This window comes from Pleurodeles waltl, chromosome 4_2 (assembly GCF_031143425.1).
Source record: "Pleurodeles waltl isolate 20211129_DDA chromosome 4_2, aPleWal1.hap1.20221129, whole genome shotgun sequence".
NCBI classification, from domain to species: domain Eukaryota; kingdom Metazoa; phylum Chordata; class Amphibia; order Caudata; family Salamandridae; genus Pleurodeles; species Pleurodeles waltl.
In genome coordinates, this window is record NC_090443.1 from 329,671,997 (window position 1) to 329,691,472 (window position 19,476).

At 46.9% G+C, this 19,476-nt stretch overlaps 1 protein-coding gene across 3 annotated transcripts in view; it reads left to right on the forward strand.

The window, feature by feature from the left end:
- Nucleotides 1-19,476, forward strand: part of CSNK1E (casein kinase 1 epsilon) — a 210,819-nt gene that overhangs the window by 62,687 nt on the left and 128,656 nt on the right. For all 3 annotated transcript variants that reach the window (XM_069231327.1, XM_069231329.1, XM_069231328.1), the window contains 2 exons: nt 5,789-5,876; nt 6,236-6,346. In XM_069231327.1, the coding sequence (XP_069087428.1) occupies nt 5,789-5,876; nt 6,236-6,346 (199 nt within the window). The remainder of the gene's footprint in view (nt 1-5,788; nt 5,877-6,235; nt 6,347-19,476) is intronic.

Here is a 19,476-nt window from a genome sequence, read left to right on the forward strand (position 1 = left end):
CGCTTCCTTACAGTTTCAATATTATACTGTACACTTGTTTTCTAGGAAGAGGTGGCACCTGGGAGGAAGATAAGCCACTTACAAAAGCATCTGCTATGATCCATTAAAGTACATTGTCACCAGTTAGTGACACATTTCCGCTGGGCAGCATCTCATAAATAGGGTCGACGGTTTAAATCCTCTCAATGGTATGCTTCTTCGGTCTCACCAAAGACTGCATGTGTGAAATCTGCCATTTCAGCATAGATACCCAGGATTTTCACCTTTTGCTGGACCCTATATTTTTGCTAGTGTTAAAACTCAATGCACTTTACTCTTGCTAACCAGTTGAAAAGTGCTTGTGCTCCTCTTTTCAGCATATTTGTTTACTCCTTCTTGATATTTTGAACTTGCATGTAAGTTCCTTCTGTATGGTACAAAATATATCCAGAGCCTGTGAATTAGATGTCACTTTTGGACTCCAGCACATACAGTGCCACCCACTGTTACTACAGTATAAAATGTAACTTCAGGCATATCATTGCAGCATGACTGTGGCAGTTTAAACACTGCTATTCGACCTGTCAAAATAATTATTTTCGACAGATCAAAACCTAGACTTTACATATTAAGTCACCCCTACATAGGCCTTGTAGTCCACAAGGCAAGGTGCATGATTTCTGAATTTAGGACGTGCAGAAAACATCCAATTCAAAAGTGAAGTTGAATACTTTTAGAAAGTTACCTTTACCCTCCCTGAAGTTCTGGAAACTAGATTTGCATTTGCCCTCCCACTTCTGCCAGCAGTAAGCATTTAAGTAGGTGTGACAAAGATGCGGCGTGCCTCTCAGGAGCCAAAGAATAGGCTTACCGGAATGGGCCTAGACTTCTTTGAACTACCAGAATGTGCATGGTGGTGTCTGTGAGCATCCTTTTTGACATTACAGTATCAAGTCCTGCTTGACAGATCTGCTAGGATTTTACATAGAACACTGGGGACACACTTAAAATGAGGGGAAACAGGACGCCAAAACAATTCTTGTGTATCCACTCTCTAGTGGCTGAAAAATGCTGCTTTGTTTTACCAGACGTGGGTACTGTGATTGCTTTAATGTGGATTTTGGTATTCGATGTGGGAAGACACTAGGATTACCATAGTACACACCTCACATACACCTCCAGCCCTCAGATCCCAAGTTTAGTGTGGCTGAGGACTGTTGCCATTCTGAAAATGCCCAAAGTGGGTAGGGTTGCCCCCTGAAACTTTTCCCCATACGTTAGGGCATCCAGTGAAGTCTTTCCATCCACTAGCTTGTGCTAAGCTTAAATGGGGCAGCACCAGGCACCCACTTGAGAACACAAATGTAACTGAGGACGATCAGATGAAAACTCAACTTGCTGTCTGTGACCTGAGAAGAGTCCTGAAGTACTTGACCTGCTCTCCCTTGTACATGAAACAAATTTGTGGACACCCCAGGGTCACTCGATTGACCTGTTCAAACTTTAATAACAAAGCAAAAGGCCTTTCATTCAACTTCCTAGCTTATCAGTGGCAACTGGACCTGGACTGGGGCCTACTGCTGGCCTCTACCTGAACTTCGACTTTCCAAGTGCCTCCTCTGAGATCCTGGGAGGCTTTAAAAGTTTACTGCTGTGGTAGATTGGGATTTACAGGACTAAATTCAGAAGGTAAAATCTTGAGCTCGGGTGAACCTGGTTGCTGTATCAGACTTATGCCCCATCACGGCAAGCGTCAGATTGTGTCTAGGTGCCAGTCTATTGCCATTATTGGCATTATATGCATCTTGGTGCTGTTCCTACATCAAACTTTAAAAATGTATATCTCTAATTATCCTCACTGGATTTTTCTCATTTTGTTTATTCCATTTTTCTCTAATTTGGTTTAGCTTTTTATTGTTTAGCATTTCAATGTTATTACTATTTTGTTACAGCATATAAACAGTTTACAAATTGTCCTTACTTTAGCCTGTCTGCTGTTTGCCATAGGTACAAGGGTGGGTTGAGCTCTGGTTAATTTAGTGGCTTTGAGAGTTCACCGTGACAAGGTTTTGAAGTATTCCTTGAGATGGACAGTCGCCCCCGTCCAAATAATCCAGTTTCTTAAACCGCATATGTACTGTCTGTTAAGAGACACATCTTTCTTAGTGGGCTTATGTAGGAGGCTGGCCTGGTTTGTAGTGGGTACCACAGGTACTTACACCCTATACCAGGTCCAGTTATCCCTTATTAGTGAAATGTAGGCAGTGTCTAGAAGCCACACTGTCTTAGAGGTAGCTGTAGGCAGAGCAGCCAAGTCTGAACTAGGAGACATGCAAAGCTCTTGCAATACCACTGTAGTTACACAGTACTTACACACAAGAAAGACAATATTCACTGTTACAAAAAATAAAGGTACTCTATTTTAGTGACACAAGGCCAAAAATATCTTAGAAGCTATACTCCCTAAGTAGGTAAGTATTATTCACAAAATATACAGTAGTAACCAACATCAGGTAAGTACACAGTCATAGAATAGTGCAAACAGTGAAAATCACCATAGGCTAGAATGGGCCTAAGGGCAATACAAACCATATACTAAAATAGTGGAATGCAAAAGTCTGTTTCCCCACTAGGTAAGAGTAGTGTGTAGAGGGGCTTTGGGAGTGTAAGAAAACACCAAAGGTAAGTAAAGTACCCCATCCCAGAGCCCAGGAAAGCAGGAGTAAACAGCAAGTTTCCTCAGAACACACGAGGAGTCGTGGTAAAGCATTATGCAAAAACCAAGCAAGACTGCAAGACACCAACTTTGGATTCCTGGACCTGAAGACCTGTGGAGAGGGAAGTCCAAGAGTCAAGGAAGAACAGAAGCCACTGCCAATCCGGATGAAGGTGCAAAAGTGGATTCTCCGGTTGGAAGGAAAAAGTTGGAAAAGCACCAAAGAAGACAGCTGCGGGTTCCTGCTTGGTGCAAGATATGTCCCACATCGAGTTGTTGGATGCAGGCTGGTTTTAGTCATTGGATTCTGCCAGCAAGCCATGGCTCACGCAAATGTCACGGTTGGTGGGAAAAGGCGCTCCCGGGGCCCAGGAGGGACCTCCGGGCCTCAACTCTGACTGAGGAGACAGAGGGGGTTCTCAGCACTTCGGAGAGCCCTCTGAAGACCAGGCAGCACCCACAGAAGTCCCAGGACACAGAGACAAAGGAGTTGCAAATAGCGGTCATCACAGTACTACACAAAGGGATCCCACGCCGCCGGAGAACAACTCAGGGAGCTGAGCGTCGCATGATAGAGTGCTGGTGACCTGGGCTATGCTGCGCATGGAGGATTTCTTGGAGAAGTACACAGAAGCCCTAGGAGCTGCAAAACACGCGGGGGACAGGGGTACTGTCTGTCTGGCTCGGGGAGGTAAGCCCTTACCTCCACCAAATTTGGACAGCTGGACCTTTGCACAGTCAGGATCACTTCAGTCCACCACCTGTGTTCCAGGAATCACACTCGTCGACAGGAGAGGAGTCCAAAAGTACTGGTTGTCACCGCAAAGAGGTGCCTGCTGAAGCAGGAAAGTGACTCCATCACTCCATGGGAGATTCCTTCTGGTGCAGGATGGAGACAGGCAGTCCTCAGAGCACGCACAACCTGGAAACTGTTGCAGTTGCTGGCAGCAACTGAAGTTAGAGTTGCAATAGCCTTCTTGGATACTTTGTTGCAGTTGTAGAGTTCCTGGAGCAGTTCTGCGGTTGATCTGGCGGTAGAAGGTGAAGCAGAGGTTGCAGAGGAGTCCTGCTGGAATCTTGCAAAACAGAATCCGAGGAAACACCCATAGGAGAGACCCTAAATTTCCCTGAGAGGGGGATTGGTCACCTAACCAGGTAAGCACCCATCAGGAGGGGTCTCTGACGTCACCCGTTGGCATTGGCCACTCGGATGCTCCCAGAGTTCCCTGACAATCCTGAAAACAAGATGGCAGAACCCAGGGGCACTCTGCAGGAGCTCTGGGCAGCACCCCTGGGGTGGTGTTGGACAGGGGAGTGGTCACTCCCCTTTCCTTTGTCCAGTTTTGCGCCAGAGCAGGGACTGTGGATCCCTGAACCGGTGTAGACTGGATTATGCAAGGAGGGCACCGTTTGTACCCTTCAAAGCATTTTCAGAGGCTCTGGGAGGATACCCCTCCCATGCCTGTAACACCTCTTTCCAATGGGAGAGGGTGTAACACCCCTCTCCTAAAGGAAATGCATTGTTCTTACTTCCTGGGATTGAGCTGCTCAAACCAGGAGGGCAGAAACTGGTCTGTGAGGTGGCAGCAGCTGGGGCTGCAGTGGAAACCACAGAGAGCTGGTTTGGCAGTACTGGGGGTCCATGGTGGAGCCCCCAGGGTGCATGGAATTGGCCCACCAATAGCAGAATCGGATTGGGGGTACAATTTCCCAATCTTAGACCCCTCACAAGGACATATTCCCGGGTTACCATTGTAAAGCTACATATCTGTATTGACATATATGCAGTGCATGCTTATAATGGTGTCCCCTCACTCACGTAGTCTGGGAAATTGGTCCTACACATGTGGGGACACCTCTGCTACTGCGGGGGTGCCCTCACACATACTAACTTTGCACCTAGCCTTCAGGAACTGAAAGTTAGACATATAGGTGACGTATAACTTACCTGGTGCAGTGAAAATGGCTGTGAAATAGTGCCTGCACTATTTCACTCAGGCTGCAGTGGCAGTCCTGAGGAAGTGTTTGTCTGAGCTCCTTATGGGTGGCAAAAGAAATGCTGCAGCCCATAAGGATCTCCTGAAACAAAAATGCTCTGGGCACGTAGGTACCATATACTAGGGACTTATAAGGGGGGGGGGGGGTCCAGCATGCCAATCTGGAGTAAAATAAGTGGTCACTAGACTATAGTGACAAATTTGGAAGCAGAGAGCGCATACGCACTGGAGTTCTGATTAGCAGGACTCCAGTGAGAGTCAAGCATACTGACAACACAGTAAAACATACTGACATATAGGCCACAAACTGAGTACTGGGGTCCTGACTAGCAGGATCCCAGTGGGGCAGTAAAAACACACTGGCAACCAGGTAGAAATTGGGGATGACATGCCAAGAAGGATGGTACTTTCCTGCAGCTTAGACACCCCCCCCCCCCCCCCCCCAATAAAACTGCTAAACATTGGCAAGCTTCATTGTCACTTATTTGTTTGCTTCTTATTTAATCGCTATGTGGGCTTTCCTTTCTCTTTTTCAGTTTGTCCTGTGCCTCGAACATGGACAAATAGTCCTTCCACTGATAGCTTTTTCAGGCACTACTTTTTTCTTTTTGTTCAAGCACTCTACTAGATTGCATGCTTTTCCCCCCTGTGGTGCTCAGTGTTACTTTCTCTGCACAGTATGCTTCTTCTCCTGTAAACTTCCTCCCTATCACCTCCACTTGGCTCTCACTTTTCACACACACGCAGCCCCTCCCCCCCCCCAAAACCAAAAATGTAAGTTAGCTAAAAATAATGCCGAAGGCAAAACCTGTATACTTGTTGCTTTTCTTTCTGCAAATGGTGAGTAAAATTTTAGGCGTGGACTGGATTTTTTTCTGTTTAGGACATGGGTTTCTCTCTCCTGGGTGCCTAGCCTACTTATTGCTCAAGCAATTAATAGATCAGATGTAGTATAGTTTAATGGAAACTTTTCTCTGGTGCCCCATGTTATGGATTATTTAGATGCAACAAACGTTATATAACTTCTGAGCACGACAAAACAAAAATGAGGATGCATTACTTGTAATAGAGTGTGACGGCTTGTGTTTTTTGGCAGAGTGACCTTATCATGGAACTGAGAGTTGGGAACAAATACCGGCTGGGCCGAAAAATCGGCAGCGGCTCCTTTGGTGACATCTACCTCGGTAAGTTTGTGCCACCCACCGCTTCCTGAACACAAATGGAGACTAGGAATTGTGTATACTCCCTGTAGTCTGAGAGATGTAAGTTGCTTGTGAGAATGTATTTTCAGTGGTGGCATTGATGTAAGTGGGCAGAGATTCTGGCCGTGGTGTTATTCTAGCAGTGTTGTGAGGACTGGTGATTGTATTTGGAGGGAAGGGTGGCGGTGAAGTTGGGGACAGATATATGTTAATGAGTGTAGCTGGTGTCGGTGTCTTGAGCAGGTTGGTCATGTTGAAGTGATAGGGGAGTGGGTTGGATATGTTAACAAGTTGAGGAGACTTGAGTTTTATAGGTAATGAATACATGTTGTCCCCAACAGGAGCAAATATTGCAACTGGGGAAGAAGTGGCGATTAAGCTGGAGTGTGTGAAGACTAAACACCCACAGCTGCACATAGAGAGCAAATTCTACAAGATGATGCAAGGAGGAGGTGAGTAGTGCTTCGAAGGGGGTTGACATGGCAAGGAAGGCATGGGTTTGAAGATCAGCAGTGAGGCAGGTAATTAAAATGCACTTCAAGAGCAGATTCTGTTGGAGACTATGGGTGAAAACTTGTAGTAATTTTTTTGATGGCATGTGTGGCTGTCGACATGCTCTGCATACTTCTGCCATCTAGTGTTGGGTCCGGAATGTTGCAATTGTTAAAAAAAAATTCAAAAAAGTATTTCGAGTCATGAGTTATAGTGACTCCTGTTGCTGGCAACGTGCATGGTCATCGACTCCATTGTAAGTTTTTCTTCAAACGTCTGGTTCGGTTGTGTTTTCACAGAGCTCTAGCTTGAGGCCTTCCTACAGACTCTTCCGTTTGGGATACTTCCCTTACTGTCTGTATTGTCTTTTCGAATGCGTGCATTCTATCGTTTGAGTTCTGGGACAAGAAGAAACTACCCGTCTGATCAGCGCATTCTGACAAAGGCCTTTCGGGCTGCCATTTTCTCAGTTCCACCTCTAAGAAAATGAACTTCTAATGGAACAGAATCCATTCTCTTTCTGCCCTAAGTGCCAAGCGAAGTTCCCGTGGACCAACCACCACCAGGTCTGAAACCTCTGTTTGTCCCCAGACCATAGAGAGGAAGACTGTGAGGATTGTAAATCTTTTTGATTGAAAAAGACCTTGAGGGATCAAAGTGCCTGCTGTCGTGAGATGCAGTGACAAGAGATCAGACTCCAGACATTTTCGGACAACAAGATGTTGGGTCTGAGCCAGAGCAGGAGCTACAAGAGGCCTTTGCATTTGATAAAGAAGACTTTTCGGGCGACAATTCTGAGTCTGACATGGTCAGAGTTCTTGAAATGCAAGACGTCCTCCAGCTCAGCCAACCGTGAGTACTGGTTCCCCAGTTCAGCACAAAATGACAACCATTATCACAGAAGCAAAGTCTATCTGTCCATGGCCTACACTAAAAGACTCATTCGGAAGCCCTGCCTGTGAGGTCTGCTCCGAAAACTAAGCCTAAGCACACATCTTGGTGCTGAGACAAACACCTCCAGATTCAGCACCGAAAGCTTCGTCCTCCCATTCGGCACCACCCAACCCAAGGTGCCAAAAATACTGTTACTTGCCTCTGCAGTTTTGGGATCGAAACAGAAGAGCACTTTGGCACAGAAAAAATTGAAAGTGTCCTCACCTTCGGAGCGGAGTACTTCCATACAGCCTATCCTCCACAAAATGAAGCAGCAACTGGATTCTAAGCAGACTTCACCTCAGATCCGACCAGACTGGACATGTTCTGGGTAAAGATGTTGGTTCAACACTTGAAAGACAGCTTACTTTTGAAAAGGTTATCGATTTATTCCTATGCCTCCTGCTAAACACAGAATGGATAGACGCTCTGGTGACATACACCCTCCTTTGCGATCTTCACCACCACCTCCACCCTCCCCTTCACCTCATTCTCACGGGTGCACCCCTTGACATTACACCTCGGGGTTTCTTGCACTCTTTTCATGATGAACAAGTAGCAAAGGATGATACTCCGACTTTCCCACCAGACACAGACCCTTGGTCACAATATGATGTGGACCCTTACACTGACACAGACGACTATACGGCCAGAACGTTTCTGCCAGGTGACACTACCTCCTTTCAGGAGCTGATTGGGAGGGCGGCTGCTTATAGGTGCCTGCAGACAAAGAGCCTACTTAGTATGATTTCCTCTTTGGAAACCTCACTATGTCACCTAGGGCCACACAATACCTTCCCATGCTTAAGGGAATGATGAAACATGTGGAGGGCATTTTTAAGGATACTGCCAGGGCACATTTCATAACACTGCATATGCAGAGAAAATACAAAGCCTCTCTCTCAGTCCACGTCTTTTTTAGAAGTCCGATTCCTGCAGACTCTCTGGTGGTTTCTAGTGCAAGGATACGGGGTTAATTCACAAGCAGCTAGCGATGCTCTGACTCCCGATAAGCAAAGCAAATTAATTGATGCTTCTGGAAAGGGGGGTTGTTGCCCAAGCTACTAACCATAGGCATATCACTAGCACTGAATGCTTGCTTGCTAGGTATGACCATCCCCACTGGGACAAAATGAAGAAGCTCCTCTTATATCTCCCATAAGGGCACAGAGATAGGGGCCAAGAAATTGTCAGGAAATGCCAGCTTATCGCTGACAACTCTATAAACTGATCCTTGGACTCTGTTGACATGGCAGCAATGGGCATCGACTCCAACGTCCTGTTGCACTGACATGTGTGGCTACTAATTTCTGGCTTTAAACTTGAGGGACAGCAAAGCTTACTTAATGTAGCATTTGACAGGGAGCACCTCTTTGGGCCACAGGGCGACCAGGGGCTCAAAAAGATGAAGAAAGACAATGAGATGGCCAAGTCCTTGGGTGCCCTGCAAACCCCCGTGTCTCGTGGTGCTTTTTGTTGACCAGTATAGGAATCTGCCTCCAAAACAGCCAAGGACACTTGGTCTTCTTACCAAAAGGGACACTCATTTATCCTCCCATAGAGGATTTTAAAAAGGTCCCCACAGGGAAAACAATAACTGAAGGCAAGGTAAAACACTCGTTCCAGAGGCTCCTTCACAGCCTCCAAATGCAGTCTCCCTACTCCTTCCCTCCAACTACTTAACACCTGTAGGGAGATGTCTTTAAACAATTTTTTTCAGACATGGCAAAATATAACAGCAGATCAATGGGTTTTGGATATTATCCTACATGGTTACTGTCTAGAACTCATTTCCATACCGCCAAACATCCCCACTCAAAAACTTTCATCAGAACATATTGTTTTGCTCAAACAGGAAGGCCAGGCTTTACTAAGCAAAGGAGCTATAGAACCCTTTCCCCTACAACATCAGGGAACAGAGGTTTACTCACTGTATTTTCTAATCCCCAAAAAGGACTGGTCGTTAAGGCCTATCCTGGATCTTAGGCCTTTGAATCACTATACCCCGTCGGATCATTTTCACATGTTCACACTTCAGGAAGTGATCCCACTTCTTCAGCAAGACAATTTCTTCTCCGTATTAGATCTAAAAAAAACACTTACTTTAACATACCTATACACCCAGCACACCGGAAATACCTCAGATGTGATATAGCAGGCAAACACTACCAATTCAAAGTTCTCCCCTTTTGGAGTAACAACTGCGCCACAAGTGTTCAGCAGGTGCCTAGCAATGGTGGCAGCTCTCTAATGCAGACAAAATAGTCATGTCTTCCAATAGCTGGACGACTGGCTTAGCAAAGCCAGCACTCTTGATCTATGTAGACATCACACTCAAGTCACCATTGACTTGCTTCATCAACTAGGTTTCACTGTCAATTTTCAAAAATCTCACCTGCATTCTTTTAATATACAGCACTATCTCGGGACCATTCTGAACAAGCAACTGGGATTAGCTTATCCCAATGCAGCAAGTATACAAAACCTTCAAGCACAACTTTAGTATTTTCGGCCCGATCATCAAGTCACAATCAGATGTGTTATGAGGCTTTTGGTATTATGGCTTCTTGCGTTGCCATAGTGCCACATTCCTGTCTTCACATATGCACCTGTTGCAAGAATGTCTACCACGCCAATGGTCTCACGCCCAAAGTCATCCAGAGGACCTTATGTTGGTAGAAAACTGTACCCATCCCTCTTTACAGTGATGGAACAAAACCAGTTTGTTAAAGGGGTGACCTTTTCTAGACCCTGTTCGACAGATGATTCTAACAATGGACGCATCGCAGTTTGGGTGGGGTGATCACCTTCAGAATCTCTCAATCCAAAGTCTCTGGGATCCCAAACATCACACTATGCACATCAGTCACCTCGAGCTTCTAGCTGTTCAGCTAGAGTTGAAAGTGTTCACAGCTCACCTCTTCAACAAAGTTAGCCTAATATGTACAGACATGACAAACGTACTATATGCAGAGATGAGGTTTTTTTTGGGGGGGGGGGGGTCGGATGGCACACTCTACAGCTGTTTTGCCTAGCACACACAATCTGGTATTGGGCCATTCATCACATTCACCTGCTGACGGACCATTTCCCAGGGACGCACAACAACTTTGCCGACCTCAGCAGTATTTAGCAACAAGTCCACGAGTGAACTCCCACCTGCAAGTCCTGCTTCCAGAAGTGGGAATACCAAGACACAGACCTGTTTGCAACAATAGAAAAAGCAAAATGCCCACTCTTCGCCTCCAGGTTCCCGCACTCTTAGTCCAAGGGCAATGCTCTATGGATGAAATGGTGAGGGATATTTGCCTATGCTTGATGGCTTATTGCTTTGCTGTTGTACCACACTCCTGTCTTCACATGCGTCCATTGCAGGAATGTTTTTCACACCAGTGGTCTCCGGCACAGTCGTTTAGAGGATCTAATGTTGGTAGACAGTAATACCTATCGCTGTTTGCAGTGGTGGAACAAATCCAACCTTCTAAAAGGGCGGCCTTTTCTGGACCCAGTTTCATAGATCATCCTGACAACGGATGCCTCTCAGGCAGGGTGGGATGCTCGTTTCCAGAACCTCACAGTCCTGGGTCTTTTGGATCACACACACATCAGAAATTACATGTCAACTGTCTAGAGTTGATAGCTTTTCAACTAGCACTCAAAGCATTTGTAATTTATCTTAGCATCGTAGTTTTCATATGCACAGACATGACAACCATATATTATGTTCAAAAACCTGGGGAGGGGGGGCCGGGGCTCATTCTATACAGTTGTCTTGTCTTTCACAGACAATTTGGCATTGGGCCATTCGCCACAACATCTGCCTGTTGGCAGAACACCTCCCAGGAACACACAACAATTTTGCCAACCTCAGCAGGATGTGGAAAAGTCCACAAGTGGGATCTCCACCATTGAGTCCTGCTACCCTACTTCTAAAAGTGGGGAGTTCCCAAATCTATATCTATTCTCAACAAAGGAAAACGCAAAATGCCCACGCTTGCCTTCAGGGTCCCACACCCTCAGTCCAAGGGCAATGCTGTATGGATGAATTGGCCAGACATATTTGCTTATGCTTTTCCACCTCTCCCTCTCCTTCAGTTTCTGGTTCGGAAGCTCAGGTGACCATTCCTCACATTGATACTGGTGGCGCCCCCACATGGTTCAGACAGCTGTGGTTCCTCACGTGACGCTTCCCCTCAACCCTGACCTCACTCAGAACCATGGTCAAATCAGCACCCAAATCCAAAGGAATTAAATCTTATGATATGACTCTTGAAGTCAGGGTTTAGATATCTTAAACTACCTCAAGAATGCATTGATATTCTTAGAGACCCACTACTACAGCATGTTATGCAGCAACATAGAAACATTTTTTCGGCCACTGTCTATCCAAACAATGGGGCACTTTTAAAATATCAGTGAAGGGTATCCTTTTATTCCTTCTTTATTTGAAAAAAAGCAAACTTAGCGTATACTTCCATAATGAGTGTAGCTATTGCTGCTTACCTTCAAAACAGACTGCTTTCTTCCCTTTTCAAAATTCTAGTCACTAAAGCTTTTATGGAAATTAAAGAATTTAAGAGTAATTCCACCAAAAGTACCTCTAGTGCCATCCTGAAATTTTAACATTGTACTGTCTAGGCTCGTGGGTCTACCATTTGAACCTCTACACTAGTGTTCTTTTCAATTTCTGTCATGGAAGGTGGCATTCTTAGTTGCTATCCCTTCAGTTAGGCATTTGAGCGAGCTCCAGACCTTAACCCTGAAATTCCTACCAAAAGTGGTATCACAGTTTCACCTATATCAAACCATTGAATTGCCAGTCTTCTTTCCGCACAAAAACTGTTGCTGAAAGTGCTCTCCACACATTAGAGGTAAAGCGCGCGCTTATGTTCTACATTGAAACAACTAAAACAGATAGAAAAACTAAACAGCTTTTTGTTGCCTTTTCACCTCCACACAGAGGCAATCCCATATCTAAAGCTGTTATAGCTAGGTGGGTTGTTAAATGTGTCCAGACCTGCTATGCTAAAGCCAAAAGACCATTATGTATTTCTCCTAGCGCACACTCCACTCGGGGCAACTAGGGCTTTTTTTAGTTAACATTCCCATAGCAGACATATGTAAGGCAGCTACATTGTCTAAACCACACACCTTCACTAATCATTGTGTGTCTTAGTACGCCAGCAAGCTAATGTACATACATTATTGCACACCACAACACCACCCACAGGTTAGCCGCCACTTTGAGGAGACACTGTTTTACAGTCTATGCAGAGCATGTGTATCTATAGCCACACATGCCATCAAACAGAAAATGGTCATTACCCAGTAGCATCTTTTTGTGACATGTAATTCTGTAGATTCACATGCACCCACCCGCCTCCCCGGACACCCATGGCTGTTGCAGTTTTCTTTCAAAATATTCATAAATATATTTCCATGGTCATCTTTCTCTTCTCTTACACTACATTCCATTCTCACCCGCCTGCGGGAAAACAATCTAACAATGGAGTCAATGCCCATTTCCAGCAATAGAAACAGTCGCAATACGTTGTGACTCGAAAGACTTGTCGAAGAAAAACAAATTGCAACTTTCTGGACCCAACACTAGATGACAGAAGTATGCAGAGCATGTGACTCTTCAGCACTACATGCCACAAACAGATGCTTACTGGGTATGTAACTTTTTCCTTATGAGCACCTGGCGAGAGGGGCAGTGTCTGATGAAGCACAAGAAGGGGAGAATTACAAGTACTCAGTATAGCCAAAATCCTTTGACATGGGCTTGGAAAAGTTAAGTGATCCAATTTATTCTGTGAACCAAGAGAAAGCTGAGATAATGTTGTTTTGCAAAGATTTCCTTTCAACAAGTCTATCTAATGGTCGTCAAAGTACAAATCTCGTCACTGAGAACTAATATTACTCTGTAATTAACAAAGAAAGCAAAGGTTCGGTGATACCCAGCAGTGTATCTGCTTTAATAGGGCTTAGTATAAGAATATAGATAATGCAATCAAAACTATATATATTTTTGTACTTAAGAGTCTTTAGTTACTACGCTTGTACATCTTGGTAAAAATGGGACCTAGGTCACCCTATGAGGTTTGAGTAACGGTTAGTGGCCTGATAATCAATCAGCAGAGCATATCTAATAAAGACTTCTAGTTGCAGATTCCTTACCTTTTGAATTGCCCCAGGCATCAGTCTGGATTCAGATATTTTTCATGAGCAGTACACCTGCGTGCAGTTAGGTGGCGTTGATCAGCTCTGTGTCAGTCAGCATCATCCACGCCTAATGACATCAGGGGTCCTAAATATGTACCCCCCCTCCCCGGCGCTCTGATGTCAGTTCTTTTCTTTTTTGCACCAGCCAGCGGTAATATGAAGAGCTACCCCTCAGTCCTTTTTTGACTGGTCTGGACTGGTCTCTTTTGACTTTTGTCAAGTTTTTTTTTTTTTTTTTTTCAGGTTGTATAACTCATGGTGCTTCGAGGATATCCTCTAGGAAGACTGGGTTCAAGCCCTGTCTGTCCTGTCGTCAGGCAATGTCGGTGACCGATCCATACCTCGTGTGCCTTTGGTTTCTGGAGCGCGAACACAACCAGAAGTCGTGCTCCGAGTCCTGGGCCATGATTCCGAAGGCTTTGAGGAAGCAGTACCTAAAGCTGACAGTAGCCTGGTGCTCCACTCCACGTAAATCCCGATCTTGGTTGAGAGGAAGGTTTTGTGAGTGTTCCCGGAGACAGCCCCCTCTTCTTAGTCCCACTGCAAGTCTTTGAGACATTAAGGTAAGTTGAGGCATAACTGGTCGTCAAAGAAGGACAAACGTTCTTAGACTTTACCCAGTCTGTCTGCTGACAAGATGAGTGAGGGGGGGGAGCGTTGTTGCTCGAGGCCTCAGTCTGCAGAGCCTGCATCTGGGCAGACTTCTTCTTTCCCTGAGTTTACGGGAGCCGGAGTGACCCCTGCCCAGCTGAACATTTTGTGAGGCTACGCAGCTCATTTTTGAGCTGGTGCACCTTTCGGCCCTGCAGAGTTGGAAGGGGTCCATTTGGGTTCTGCACCGGTGGCTTCAGCTTCTGCTCTGAGGGACACCCATGGATCCATTCCTGATCTGAACTGGCTCTGGTTGTACGAACTGCAGGTCCATTTTCCTGGACTTCATAAGTGCAGGGAAGCCATTTTACCCATGTACTAGACTGGACCTATGTCCACAGCTACATAATGGTAACTCTGAACTTGGGCATGTTTAGTATCAAACATGTCGGAATCATACCCCAGTACTGTTGCCAATATTGGTTGTATGATTCCATGCACTCTGGGGGCTCCCTAGAGGACCCCCAGCTTTGCTCCTACCAGTTTGCAGGCTTTTCCCAGGCAGCCCGCACTGCTGCCATCCTACAGACCGGTTTCTGCCCCTCTACTGCTTGATCAGCTCAAGCCCAAGAAGGCAGAACAAAGGATTTCCTTTTGGAGAGTGAGGCCACACCCCTCTCCTTTTGGAAATAGGTGTTACATGGCTTGGGAAGGGTATGCTTTGAAATGCGCATTTGGTGCCCTCCTTGCATAAATTGGTTTGCACCAGTCTAGGGACCCGGTCCCTGCTCTGGCACAAAACTGGACAATGGAAAGGGGAGTGACCACTCCTCTGTCCATCACCACACCAGGGGTGGTGCCCAGAGCTCCTCTAGGGGACCACTTGATTCTGTCACCTTGAATGCAAGGTGGGCAGAGGCCCCTGGGAGCATCTAAGTGTCCAAGTCAGGCAGGTGACGACACAGGTGACCAATCCTCCTTCCTGGGCTATTTATGGTCTCCCTCTTGAATGGGTCCTCAGATTCGACGTACAAGATTCCGGCAGGACTCCTCTGCATCGTTTACTTCTACTGGCCACCGGGACTGCAACTGGGCCCACCAGGAACTGACAATCTGCAATTCCAGCCACGACTCCGCTTTGCAACATTGTTTCTCCGGTTTCTTCATGTTCCAAATGCAAAATTTTCCTGGCTTTGCATCCTTTGAGGGCGACAAGTCTTCAGCCTGCACAAGAAAGCATATCACTTGGAGTGAAGAAGTCACTCCCCTGCATCCGCAAGCACCAGCTGCAACAACGAGCTGCTGCATAGATCTCCTCTCCTGCAAAACTGCGTGGTTCCTGCATAATAGGTGGTGGTCTGGAGTGATGCTCTTGGTCCTCTCTTCCAGCTGTCTAACTTGGGAGGCTGTAAACCCTTGCCTCTCCTTGCAGGACAGTACCCCTGTGTTCTGTGACTCTTGCAGCTACCAGGTGGGCCCCGCTGCGACGCCTGTGCCTGCTGCCTGTGAGATGCGTTTAGGGGCTGCATCCTTGACTTCTGGGTCACCTGGGACTCCCCTCCTTGGGTAGATATCTTCCCCCCCGACCCCTCTTTTTAAAACTCTCTTTACCAAGGCTTGTTGGTGGTTTTTCAAAACCGACTCACTGCAACTCTTCTTTAGACATGGGGCATCGCCTGCATCACTTCTGGAACTCTTCTCCTGTGCTACATAGCTGACTCCTGGTCTTCACCATCGACCTGGTCCTGCATCTCCAGAAGGGTGAGTAGTGGCTCCTGCCCCAACCGGACACTCCAACTGTAACTGGACTTGGTCCCCTTCATTTGCAGGGCCTCTTCTGTCAGGATCCATCTTCTGTTTCTTCCAGTCTTGCTTGAGTCTTGCACAGTCCTTTTACAAAGTTTACTTGTGGGTTTGGGGAAAAACCAGGTGCTTACCTCTTCTCTCCTGGTCGCTGTGGGCACCCTGGGTCTTACCTTATTAGGGTTCCTAGTTCCTCCAGCTCCCCTCTACAGATTAACTTCCTTGTGTGGGGGAATCTGCCTTTCGCAGTCCATTTACTTAATATATGGTTTTGTCCCCCCCCCCCGTCTCTATTTTCTGTCATCACTGTAGGAAGTTGGCTCTGTATATACTATTTCAAAGTAAGAAATAGTGTTCACAGAGTCCAAGGGTTCCCCGTAGAGGTAAGATAGCGGCAAAAGTATATAATTCTAATGCTCTATTTTGTGGTAGTGTGGTCGAGCAATAGGCTTATCGGAGGGTAGGGTTAAGCATTTGTTGTACACACAGGCAATAAATGAGGAGCACACACTCAAAGACTTACTCCAGGCCAATAGGTTTTTATATTGAAAAATATATTTTCTTAGTTTATTTTAAGAACCACAGGTTCAAGATTTACATTAAACACTTTAAATGTAAGGAACTTCACTTAGATACTTTATGAACTTTGAATGAAAACGATATTTTCAAAGTGGACACAGTGCAAAAATCAACAGTTCCGGGGGAGGTAAGTAAAGGTTAGATTAGGAGGTAAGTAAAACACTTACAAGTCTCAGTCCTGGGGCATAGGCAGCCCACTGTTGGGGGTTCAAGGCAACCCCAAAGTTACCACACCAGCAGCTCGGGGCTGTTCAGGTGCAGAGGTCAAAGAGGTAGCCAAAACACATAGGCGCCTATGGAGAACAGGGGTGCTCCGGTTCCAGTCTGCCAGCAGGTAAGTACCCGAATACTCGGGGGGCAGACCAGGGGGGTTTTGTAGAGCACTGAGGGGGACAACAGTAGACACACAAAACACACGCTCAGCGGCACAGGGGCGGCCGGGTGCAGTGTGCAAAGCAGGCGTCGGGTTTTGTATAGGTTTCAGTGGAGGGACCCGGGGGTCACTCTAGCGGTGCAGGCAGGTACAGGGGGGGCTTCTCGGGACAGCCACCACCTGGGCAAGGCAAAGGGTCACCTGGGGGTCACTCCTGCATCAAAGTTCAGTTCCTTCAGGTCCTGGGGGCTGCGGGTGCAGTGTTGGTTCCAGGCGTCGGGTCCCCTGTTACAGGCAGTCGCGGTCAGGGGGAGCCTCTGGATTCTCGCTGCAGGCGTCTCTGTGGGGGCGCATGGGGGGTCGTCTCTGGTTACTCACGGGCTCACTGTCACCGGGGAGTCCTCCCTGAGTTGTTGGTTTTCTGCAGGTCGAGGCAGGGGCATCGGGTGCAGAGTTTCTTGGTCCTGTAGTTCAGGGCAGTCCTCTGAGGCTTCAGAGGTCGCTGGTCCCTGTCTGATGCATCGCTGGTGCAGGTTTTCGAAGTTGGAGACAGGCCAGTAGGGCTGGGGCCAAATGAGTTGTCGTCTTCCTCTTTCTCTGCAGGCTTGTAGGTCAGCAGTCCTTGTTTCTGAAGGTTGCAGGAATCAGATTTCCTGGGATGTTTAGGTTCGGGAGGGTTTAGGTTCGGGAGGGCAGTAGCTAATGGCTACAGTCCTTGACGGGTGGCTACATCCTCCTTGTGCCTCCTCCCTGTGGGGAGGGGGGGGGGGCACATTCCTAATCCTATTGGGGGAATCCTCCAAAACTAAGATGGAGGATTTCTAAAGGCAGGGGTCACCTCAGGACACCTTAGGGGCTGTCCTAACTGGTGGGTGACTCCTCCTTGTTTTTCTCATTATCTCCTCCAGCCTTGCCGCCAAAAGTGGGGACAGTGGCGGAGGGGTGGGCATCTCCACTAGCTGGGATGCCCTGGGGCTCTTTAACAAAAGGGGTGAGCCTTTGAGGCTCACCGCCAGGTGTTACAGTTCCTGCAGGGGGAGGTGAGAAGCACCTCCACCCAGTACAGGCTTTGTTCCTGGCCACAGAGTGACAAAGGCACTCTCCCCATGTGGCCAGCAACATGTCTGGTGTGTGGCAGGCTGACAGAAACTTGTCAGCCTACACTAGAAGTCTGTTGGTGTTCAGGGGGCATCTCCAAGATGCCCTATGGGTGTATGTTACAATAAGTTTCACACTGGCATCCAGTGTGCATTTATTGTGCTGAGAAGTTTGATACCAAACTTCCCAGTTTTCAGTGTAGCTATTATGGAACTGTGGAGTTCGTGTCTGACAAACTCCCAGACTATATACTCTTATGGCTACCCTGCTCTTAAAATGTCTAAGGTTTTGCTTAGGCACTGTAGGGGCATAGTGCTCATGCACATATGTCCTCATCTGTGGTATAGTGCACCCTGCCTTACGGCTGTAAGGCCTGCTATAGGGGTGACTTACCTATGCCACAGGCAGTGTGAGGTTGGCATGGCACTCTGAGGGAGTGCCATGTCGACTTAGTCATTTTCTCCCCACCAGAACACCCAAGCTGTGAGGCAGTGTGCATGTGCTGAGTGAGGGGTCCCCAGGGTGGCATAAGACATGCTGCAGCCCTTAGAGACCTTCCCTGGCATCAGGGCCCTTGGTACCAGTTACAAGGGACTTACCTGAGTGCCAGGGTTGCGCCAATTGTGGAGACAAAGGTACAGTTTTGGGAAAGAACACTGATGCTGGGGCCTGGTTAGCAGGGTCCCAGCACACTTTTAAATTATAACTTAGCATCAGCAATGGCAAAAAGTTAGGGGGCAACCTTGCCAAGGAGGCATTTCCTCACAATCGCCATTTTCTATTGCTTTCTATTCCCATTGCTGATGACTAATGTGTATATAATAGTGTTTACTCACCTGCTAGTGGAGGACTGCCTATACAGTATTTTAGCATTTGTGTTACCATAATAAAGTACCTTTATTTTTGTAACACTGTGTGATTCTTTCATGTGTGTAATTGCCGTGTGACTATAGTGGTATTGCATAAGCTTTGCAGGTCTCTTGGATATGTCTTGTCTGCTCATTCACAGCTACCTCTGGAGAGCCCTGGTTTCCTAGACACTGTCTGCACTTTAATAGGGGATACCTGGACCTGTTATAAGGTGATAACATCATAGTTGCTCACCACACACCAAGCCAGCTTCTTACTAGGGACTTTAGTCTTTCCCCTATCTCGACAACTTTGTTGAAGGCTTGCTTGCCCCAGGCTATGGTCTCCCACGTCCAGACTACGGTGCGGACCTCCTGCATTTGCTGGGGTTCATTATAAACGTGCTGAATTCACACCGGACTCCCTCTTAGATGCTCCCCTTTATCGGAACTGTTCTGGATACAGTGCACATTTGGGGATTTGGGCTTATCCTCCTGATAGGCACACCCAGGATATTCAGGCTACGATACTGACGTTTTAGCCACTGTCCTGGATTTCAGTGATCTGACTGAACCTGCTGGGTCTCATGGCCTCCTGCATCCTACTGGTGACTCATGCCAGATGGCATGTGCTGGCTCT